This window comes from Mus pahari, chromosome 3 (genome assembly GCF_900095145.1).
Source record: "Mus pahari chromosome 3, PAHARI_EIJ_v1.1, whole genome shotgun sequence".
In the NCBI taxonomy this organism is placed as follows: domain Eukaryota; kingdom Metazoa; phylum Chordata; class Mammalia; order Rodentia; family Muridae; genus Mus; species Mus pahari.
The window spans coordinates 105524135-105534566 of record NC_034592.1 but is presented as its reverse complement, the minus strand read 5'-3'; the positions used below and the strand labels follow the sequence as shown (position 1 = coordinate 105534566).

The 10432-nt window shown below is 44.9% G+C and overlaps 1 protein-coding gene across 1 annotated transcript in view; it reads left to right on the top strand.

The window, feature by feature from the left end:
• Spg11 (SPG11 vesicle trafficking associated, spatacsin) overlaps positions 1-10432 on the top strand; it is a 64163-nt gene that overhangs the window by 35204 nt on the left and 18527 nt on the right. Inside the window, exons 18-23 of the mRNA XM_029535749.1 lie at positions 6-61; positions 1385-1546; positions 3214-3280; positions 4534-4699; positions 8682-8887; positions 9596-9704. Coding sequence (XP_029391609.1) covers positions 6-61; positions 1385-1546; positions 3214-3280; positions 4534-4699; positions 8682-8887; positions 9596-9704 — 766 coding nt within the window. The remainder of the gene's footprint in view (positions 1-5; positions 62-1384; positions 1547-3213; positions 3281-4533; positions 4700-8681; positions 8888-9595; positions 9705-10432) is intronic.

Below are 10432 nucleotides of genomic sequence, written 5' to 3'. Positions count from 1 at the left end.
AACAGAAATGGCTACAGTTCTTAGCAGGAGAGCGAGCGAGGAGTTGTCAGGAAAGCTGCAGGTTTGAGACAGTCGTCCCAGATGCATTAGAGGAACTGTAAAAATCTGCCACAGAAGGAACGATGATCCATAGTCAGAAAAGTTACTGCAGCTTAAACAGGAAACCCTTCTTGTTCAGGTCTGTCACAGCCACAGTTTGCAAAAAGTGCAGCTATTGATTAATGCAATGTAGTGTCAATTTTGTACATTCCTGAGGTCTTTTATCTGTTGTAGCTTTCTCTTTTTCTTTTTCTTTTCATTTTGTGGTAGTGGTACCAGGAATAAAAAATTAAGGAATTTTTAACTTTTCAAAAAAAATAAAAGAAAGTTTACTTTAAAGCCTAAGTTTTAGCCTTCCCTGTAAACTCCTTGGAGGGACCACATAGGGTGTGCTCTTCTGCTGTCTGAATATACAGTGACTGGATAGAGGGGAAACACTGCCAACATCTCTTCCTCAGCAGTTTCTTCCTGGTGGTAATTACCCTTAGATTGCTACAGTGTAGTCACAGGACCAAGCTCCTTACTCCCATAGACGACTGCAGGTCAGCAGAAAGAGCTAGGAATGTCTATCTTCACTTACTTATTTGACAATTTTATTTACTTATTTGTTTTTTATTTATTTTTATATTTATTTATATAAATAGTATTTACTTATTTATTGGTTTTATTTATTTATTTATTTATTTATTTATTTATTTATTTATTTATTTTTGAGGCAGGGTCTCACTGTATAACTCTGGCTGCCCTGAAATTCCATATGCAGATCAGGTTGGCCGCAAGCAGAAATCCGCCTGCCTCTTCCTCCAGAGTGTTGGGATTAAAGGCGTGCGCCACCACCCTTGGCTATATTATTTGGTTTTTTGGTTTTTTGTTTGTTTGTTTGTTTGTTTGTTTTTTGAAGTGCACTGTATAGTCCAAGCTGGCCTGTAAGCTTCCTGTGTAACTTATCCATGCTGGTCATAGATTCTTAGTGATTGTTCTGGCTCAGCTCCCAAGTACTGGGATTTTACGCATGTACCATCATGATAATGTAATACACATGGGTGGGGTATTCTTATGATATTAACGAATGTGAAATATAAATATTACAAGCATTGTGCTAGTGATATCTTGTTTTCAAATGGCATAGGGCTTGAAAACAACAAATCTAGCTCTCTTCCTAACCCTGCAGGAAGCTGAGGCTTGGTGTCAGACATGTAGTCCAGAGGCAGGCAGCCATTCCATCCTGGAGCAGGGGACTGTGTTACCAGTGCCGCTTCAGAGGCATCTTCTGAAGTGACTTTTTAAGTCAAGGTATGTACTATCCAAACAGCCTTGCTCAGCTGTCATGTGTCCTCTTGCATAGGTCATTCAGAATGAAGACAGCGAGAACTGTTTGAAGAAAGTGGACCCCCAGCTACTGAAGGTGGCCTTAACACCCTACCCAAAGCTCAAAGCCGCGCTCTTCCCACAGTACACGGCTCCTAGTATGCTGCCCTCTGATATTACACTCTACCACCTCATCCAGGTACTGCATTTAGAGAGCTGCTTCTTATGTGTACCAGCCAAGGCTTTGGGAGGAGATGAGAAAACCCTATCTCCTTTAAACAGTGAACACAGCATAAGGAATTGTGGCAAAGAAGAATGGAGCTGTGCACCTATGCCCAGAGGGATTACCTGGAAACCTGTGGTTTTGCTTCTATTTCAGGGGGATTTCCAGACCCACCCACCCCCTGCCCCTGAAGCCTATTCAGGGTCTAGATTAGAAGCATCTGCTTGAAAGAGTGGGTCACAGATGAACCAGGACTGCTTGTTTCTGCAGTGCCATGAATTAGCAGCCCGTGCTAGAGGGCAAATCTGTCACACCACGCAGTGTGCTCTCGAGGTCAGTTTTCTGTAAAGAATTTCCCAAAGAATGGGGCTATGGCTTAGTGGTTAAGAGCACTGGGTGCTCTTCCAGAGAACCTGGGTTTGATTCTTAGTACCCACATGGCAGCTCACAACCACCTGTAACTCCAGTTCCAGGGGATCTGCTGCCCTCTTCTGGCCTCCACAGATTCTAGACACACAAGTGGTGCACAGTCATACATGCAGGCACAACATTCATACGCTCAAAATCTTAAAAGAAGAATTCCCGAAGAAGACAGCTTCTTGCTGGCTTCACATTCTGGTGTCCCGGTCTCCACCATGCAGACTGGCTCCATGCACAGCATCTGAATGAACTAGATGCTTCAGTGTGAGTGCTTAGCCTAGATTTGACTCAACATAGTGATGCTCCTGTCTCAATGTCTCAAGTGCTGGGATCAAAGGTGTAGACAGTCCCTTGCTTGTATAACACTTGAATCAAGTTCAAACATAAGCCAATTCCTGTCATTCTTTATTCTCTTTTCAACATGACTTAAATAATTTTGTTTTGTTTTGTTTTGTTTTACAAAGCCCTCAAACTCACTGTGTAGTCTAGGAAGGCTTTGAACTCCTGGTCCTCCTTTGTCCTTCTGCTGACTCAGTGCTGCCATGACTGGTGTGCATAACACCTGGCTGTTTATTTTATTTTTTATTTTTTATTTTTGGTTTTTTGAGACAGGGTTTCTCTGTGTAGCCNTGGCTGTCCTGGAACTCACTCTGTAGACCAGGCTGGCCTCGAACTCAGAAATCCGCCTGCCTCTGCCTCCCGAGTGCTGGGATTAAAGGCGTGCGCCACCACGCCCGGCTGTTTATTTTAAAGCAGTGTCTTGCTGTGTTCCAGACTGACCTCTTATGTCCTGTGCTCCAGTGACCCTCAGCCTCCTGGATGCTGGGCCTATGGGCACATAGCATGGCACCTGTGCCCAGGTGGCTCTGTGTGCACACGTTTGTGTTCATGTGGCTCTCTCTGCATGGGTGTGCAGGTGCACACGTGAGTCAGTCTATGTAGAGGGCAGAGGTCAACCTTGAATGATGGGCCTTTGGAGCTGTCTCATGTTCTCTTCTTTTTTGGGAGCAGGAGGGGGCTATGTTCAAAGAATTTATGCTTAGAGCAAGAGCATTTAATTGTATTTGGTTCTGGGGATCAAAATAGGTCTTGTGTGTGCTGGCAAACATTCTACCGAAGTTTTAAGCAACAAGTCACTCATGGAGGTCTGCCTGTTTGTTTATTGCTTATTTGTTTTAGGGTCAATAAGGTTTGGAGTCTGATTGACGTTTCCTCTTTTTCAGTCCTTGCCCCCCTTTGATCCTAGCAGGCTGTTCGGCTGGCAGTCTGCCAACACACTAGCTATAGGAGGTAAGTCCTGAGTGGTTTTGCTTTGGAAACATTTAGGTGATACTGAGAGTAAAAGTTTTTAAATACACAGTCAATCCCTTTTTCCAGTGCTTTCTATTGTAAGGTACTTCTCAGTAAAAGGCACTTTGCAGGAAAGCGATTGAGAACATGTAAGTGGAGAATCAGTTTATTCAGTTCCTAGCATGGTGCATGCTCAGGAGCAGAGCTGGGCCTCGGTGGCTCTTCCTTTTCAGAAGCCCTGCTGGCCACATAGCATCTAAGTGGGTGAGGGTTGGTGGAGACAGCCAGTGAATGGCTGCTCCGCCTTGTAACCGCTGGCTGACTTGAGCACTTGCTTTAACCTTTTCACCAGTTTCCTTTAAGACGAATGATAGCGTCCCTTACTGTGCTGAGTAAGAAGGGAGACAGATAGGGTGGCTTTGGAGGGCTGGTTAACATGTTTTTGAGTCTTGTACAGCCCAGGCTGGTCTTGAACCTGCCATTTAGTTTAGACTGACCTTGGATATCTGATCCTCCTGCCTGTACCCCCCAGTTTTCCATCACACTTCACTTGTGTGATTCTGGGAATGCAATCCAGGGCTTTCTGCATGTGAGGCAGGCACTGTACACTGAGCTCCAGCCTCCACCCAAGATAAGGTGGGTTTAGTTTTAAAGATTGATTGATTGATTGATTGATCCTAAGTATGTGAGTACACTGTTGCTATCTTCAGACACACCAGAAGAGGGTACCAGATTCCATTATAGATGGTTGTGAGTGCTGGGAATTGAACTCAGGACCTCTGAAAGACAACCAGCGCTCTTAACCACTGAGCCATCTCTCTAGCCTGAGACAAGGTGTTTAAACCTCTCGTTTACTGGATACTAGGTCCATATGCACTGCCATCCTCTGTAGGACTTAAGAATTTTTCTGAGCCTAGGATTAGTGTTCAATATCATATTATGATGCCTGTTTCCTTGTTTATAATGTTAAATTCATTCTATCTGTGCTCAGAGGAGTACCTCAAAATGTCTGGAATATACTGGATGTGTATCAAACGCATTGACTACCTAAAAATGAATTTTCTGACTAAGTGCTTTAGCACTGAGCCATATCCCCAAGCAGTAAGAAATGAATTTTCTAGTGTGTTTTATAAGTCGAGGTTTATGTATGCCCCATAGAATGCATACAACGGTGATAGCAGGCAGTGTGGACGAGCTCCCATTGCATGTGCCGTTGTGAAAGCACAGGACTGACGTGCTTTGCCCTTCCCCAGACACAGGCAGTCAGCTCCCACACTTCTCCAGCCCTGACCTGGTGAGTAAATACGCTGTGCTGGAACGTCTGAACTACGCCTATTATCTACATCACGGACGCCCATCATTTGCCTTTGGCACCTTTCTGGTCCAGGAGTTGATCAAGAGTAAGACTCCCAAGCAACTGTAAGTGATGACAGCTTAATGTCTGCTCTTGAGAGAGCATGTGTGTGTTTTCCTAACACATTTGCTTGCCTTTGCTTTGTTTTAAATGTATGCTTTGAGAGGTCTACGTGTTGCATTTGGATCATTCACTCCTTACCTCAGTTCTTCCACAATCTCCTACCTGCCTACTTACCCAGCTTCATATTCTGTGTGTCTGTCTGTCTCTCTCTCTTTCTCATCTGTGTCCACTTAGTGTTGGCTGACTACAGCTGAGCCTGAGGCCTGCCTGTCAGGACACTGGGTGCCACTCCACTGGAGAAAACTGACTCCCTCTCCCTGAAGCAGTCAAAGGCCAATAGCTCCTCAGCCCAGCATGGGATGCTACGCCCACCTCCCCTCCTCCAAGCTGGAATTTTGTCAGCTTGAGTTTATGCTGGTCTGTGAGTTTGTATGTTACTGTCCTGCTGTATCTGGAAAACCTGTTCTCTTGAAATCATCTATCGCCTGCAGCTCTTAAAACCTTTTGGTCCCCTCTCCACTTGACATAGTTGTCCCAGTTGGGGGCTGAGCACTCTGACATCTCTATGTTCTGCAGGCTGACTGTTCTGTGTCTCTGTGATAAGTGACACCCAGTGCAGGGGAAGCTTCCCTGGTGAGGGCCGAGCACTACACAGATCTGAAATTCTGACATCAAGCAGCCCCAGAGGTCACCGAGGCAGGTGGAGGCAGCAGATTGTATTTGGATGGCGACTTTGTGGTTTCCATTGTGCCCCACTTTTTCTTCATTTCTAGTTTTTGGCTCTGTTGTGTGTAATATTTGCTAATGGAGAAAGAGACATGTTTAAAGTCACATGGTAGCTGCTCAGGCACCAGTAGCCAGAGCAGAGGGAATTCTGCAAATGGTGCATTTTGTATTCATGAACTGTTGTTACTCCACTGCAGACAGAACTGGAAGAGCTGTTTGATGTAATGGGCAGCTGTGTTTCTGTTTTACAAGTAACACAGAGATGCACCTTAAACTCTGTCTTAGTAGTACAGTAGTTCAGAAGTTCAGAAAGGTGAAAGTTGGAGACACATGTCCAGCCTCCAATTCTTCATATTAAAGGGTTGGCAATGTTTCGTAGAGCTTTCTAGAAAACTTTCTACATGTATAAAATGTACATCTGAGTGCTCTACACTGTGCGTTCAGATGTCAGCATCAGAACCTTAGACATGGTGCAGCAGTAAGAGCACTGGCTACTCTTCCAGAGGAACTGGGTTTGATTTCCAAGCACCTACATGGCTGCTCACAATTGTGACTCCAGTTCCAGGGGATCTCATGCCATTTTCTCCATGGGCACTTAATACACATAATGCATAGATATTCATTAAGACAAACACTCATATATATCAAACAAAAATAAAAGGTAGTATTGTTCTCAAAAAAGATAGTATTGATTTTTCTGGGTAGCTTGTGTTCATACCATACTTGTCTCAGATCACAAGTTCCAGGGCTTTTGAAAGTTCTTCGCGTCTCCTGGGTGGAGATGGAAGCAACAGTACTTTGGATTTTGAATAACTGCTTTAAGAGAAGGTCAGTTCAGGATCAGCAATACAGCTCAGCAGGCGAAGGAGCTTGCCACCAAGCCTCACCCTAAGTTTGATCCCAGGATCTGCGTGGCAGAAGAGGAGAGGTGACTACTGCAGATAGTTCTCTGGTTACCACGCTCACACCATGGGACATAATTGCTCCTCCGCCCTCCACCTGACTGACTAAATAAGCTGACTTGGGGCTCCTGGCACCACAGCCATTGCAGTATCTGCCATCTCTTCATTTGAAACACGGCTGATTTGATCCTCCAGACATAACTGCAGATCGGACCGCCATCCTGCAGGCAGATTTACCAGCTGGCTCAGGCCTGTTTTCTAGCTGGACCTCAGCCATTCTGTGGAAACGGCTTCAGAGAGCAGCCACCTGTATTAGATACTGATTTTGGCCATCTGCATAAGCAATAACACTGCAGCATCCGTGAAGTCACAGATGGCAGTGGTGCAGACCTGGTGGGACCGGGGTGTTGTGTTTGCCCCTAGAGCAATGATTCTCAAACTGTGGGTCTTGACCACTTTGGCAAACCTGTCTCCAAAAATACAATTCACAACAGTAGCAAAATTACAGTTACAAAGTAGCATCAAAATAATGTTATGGTTGTGGTCACCACAACATGAGAAACTGTGTTAAAGGGTCACAGCATTGGGAAGGTTGAGAACCACCGCTCTAGAACAACATGTTGCTACCTGGCAAAATCCAGTTTGAGCAGTGCAACTGGACATCGAGGAATGTTCAGGGCTTGTTTGTTTGTTTGTTTGAGACAGGGTTTTTTTCTGTATAGCCCTGGCAGTCCTGGAACTCACTCTGTAGACCAGGCTGGCCTCAAACTCAGAAATCTGCCGGCCTCTGCCTCCCAAGTGCTGGGATTAAAGCTGTGTGCCACCGTGCCCAGATGAATGTTTAGTTATTTAAACATGAGTATGACAGGCCCGGTGTTTCTTCCTGGGATATTTTTGTCTTTCGTTCTTACAGTGACATCTTTGCAAGGACAGGTGTAGTTTTTCTTCTTCCAAGACTGTTTCTTCTTCTTCAGCCTTGGAAGGCTGTGGGCCACCTATTCTTGTACCTTCTATGGCATCTTTGTCCTAATTTCTGTTATTAGAATTTGATTGACCTGGGATGTGGATCACAGTGACCAGATTGGCAAAAAGGACCTTGGCAGCCTGGGTCGCCCACACTGTGCTGGCTTTGAGTGTCTGTGATGTCAACTGCAAGTGCTGCTGTTTGGCCTTCCACATCTCCCCAGGGAGAAACTCACTTTTCTTTCTCTTTTTTTAAATGTATGAGTGTTCTGTCTGCATATACACCTGCATACCAGAAGAGAACCTCAGATCCCTTTAGAGATGGTTGTAGGTGCTGGGGATTGAACCCAGGCCTCTAGAAGAGGAGCCGGTGCTCTTTTTTTTTTTTTTTTTTAAGATTTATTTATTTATTATATGTAAGTACACTGTAGTTGTCTTCAGACACTCCAGAAGAGGGAGTCAGATCTTGTTACGGATGGTTATGAGCCACCATGTGGTTGCTGGGATTTGAACTCCGGACCTTCGGAAGAGCAGTCGGGCGCTCTTACCCACTGAGCCATCTCACCAGCTCGAGCCGGTGCTCTTAACTGCTGAGCTGTTTCACGAGAGCTCATCACTAACTTGTCTTAAGAAAAATAAAAATTTCTACAACTGTGGTATTTCCATTCCTAATGTGTAGTGCATTTCATGCTTATTAAATTTTCCCAATTAAAAAAAATTAAAGAACATGTAAGTCTAAGGAAGCGAGGTTATAGTGTGCCCCAAATAAAAGGTTTCACTGGAAACCAAAGGAGCACCAAGGGAGGGGAGGTAGCAAAAGACCAGGCAGAAAGCTCTCTGCTGTTAGCGCGGCTCCAGTTCTTGTCCTGGTGAGAAGCAGTGTTTAAAATTGTATGTGCATGTGTGCGTGTGCGCGTGTGCGGGATGTATGATGTAAATGGTTTGTTTTTGTGTGTATATAATGTGTTTTGTGTTTGGTGTATATGGTGTATGTGTCTGTGTGTGATGGTATATGTGATTTGTGTTTCTGTGTGGTGTGTGTAATGTATGGTGTAAATGGTTTGTGTCTGTGTGATGTCAGGGTGTGTGTACATCAAGTTAACCATGGAAGTCAGAGGCCAGCCTTTTAAAAAAGTTTTTAATTGTATTTTTATGTCTGGTGAGGGGGGGCTTGTGCATGTGGGAATCCAGGAGAGAATGTCAGGGCCTCTGGGGTGGAGTTTAGAGGTGGTTGAGGGCTGCCTGGTGTGGGTGCTGGGAACCACACTTGGGTCTTTGACGAGATTAGTAAGCAGGCTTAGTACAAAGTGTCTTTACCCACTGAGCTATGTCCCCAGCCAGTGCGAGAAGTAATGCTTATGTCTTATATAATTTTGATTTCTTTATTTTTTAGGATCCAGCAAGTAGGCAAGGAGGCCTATACCTTAGGGCTCTCTTCCTTCAACAACCCTTCGGTAGGGGCTGCCTGTGTCTGCTTCTTAGAATTGCTTGGCCTCAGCAGCCTCAAGCTCAGAGTTGACCTGAAAATGGCAAATGTAATTTTGGGCTCCAAGCGTAAAGATGAAGATGCTCATTCCAGCTTCATCAGAGAGTCTCTGGGTACAGCACCTTTGCGCTCCGCCATGTATTGTCCACGGGGAATGAGGGGCAGGTCGAAAGTACTGAGGTGGAAATGAAAGTTTATATTATTAAGCTCACTTTCTTAGAAGTCATTTTAATTGGGTTTGAATGACCCTGAGCCTCATTACTTTAACAAAAATACCCAGGTCTGACTTTTTCTATTGAACACACACACACCTACACATATACACCATACACATATAGTGTATGTCACACATATATACCACCAGAAGCCCTCTCTGTCCCTGTCAGCAGTGGCGCTGTACTACTACTACATGTACTACTACATGCACCCCATATTCATATCACACATACACATCACACACATATGCACACCACATACACACATTACATGTCACACATATACACTGCATGCTCCCATATACACATCACACACACACGCAGTCTATCACAGTTGGTCCTGGTGGTGCTGAGGCAGGATAATCACTAAGAACTCAAGTCCAACATGAGTTACCCAGGGGCTTTACAGCCCGTGCTCCCTCTTGATGGCTTTGATCTTTCAGGGCTTTTCCTTCAGTCCTTGGTTATTTAGAGATGGGTTCCCACTGTGTTCTGTCCTGCGTAGGCTGACCCTGACCTGAGCCTGAGCAGTCCATCTCGCTCAGCTCGAGCTACAGAGCTATGTAGCTGTGCCTACCGAGGTCTTGTTGCCTGTGTTTCTTACAGCTGAGAAGCTGTCTAAGCTTGCTGACGGTGACACAGCAACCACAGAAGAGCTGCTCGTTCTCTTGGAGGAAGGTGTGTGGGACAGCATTGAGCAGCAGGGCTTTAACAGGTTTGTGAGTTTCAACCTCAGCCTCTTTAGTAAGCCTGGCTGTGCCAACCTGTGTTGGACTGTTCTTCCTTCAAATAGCTTGCACTTTCATCAGCCCCCCAACCCATGGCCTTACTCAGCCAGCATAGGGCAAACAGAAAGTAGCTACCCATGGGATTCCCTCTGTGCAGATGAGAGGGGAATCTGTTCTGCTCTGTAGACAAGAGATGTGGTGGGTTTTTAAGATCATTTTTATTTTATGTATATGAGTGTTTTGTCTGAAGGTATATCTGTGTACCACAGAAGTGCAGTGTCCTCAGAGGCCAGATCCCTTGGAACTAAAGTTACAAAAGGTTGTGAGCCATGTGGGTGCTAGGGACTGAACATGTGTTCTCTGCGAGAACAGCACGTGCTCTTATCTACTGAGTGTCTCTCCAGCCCAAGAGAGGTGGAGGGGTTTTTTGTTCTGTTTTGGTTTGTTTTTTGAGACAGGGTCTCCCTGTGTAGTCTTGGCTGTCCTGAAACTCGCTCTGTAGATCTCTGTCTCCTGAGTGCTGGAATTTAAAGCACCTATGCCATCACATCTGGCTAGTTTGTTTTTTTTTTAAGTAGCGCAATAAATATTTGATACATGTTTTAAAGCATATGTTCATTAATTTTTACATATTGTATGAACTTTTTTGTTTGGTTGGTTGGTTTTTTGTTTTGTTTTGTTTTTCAAGACAGGGTTTCTCTGTGTAGCCCTGGCT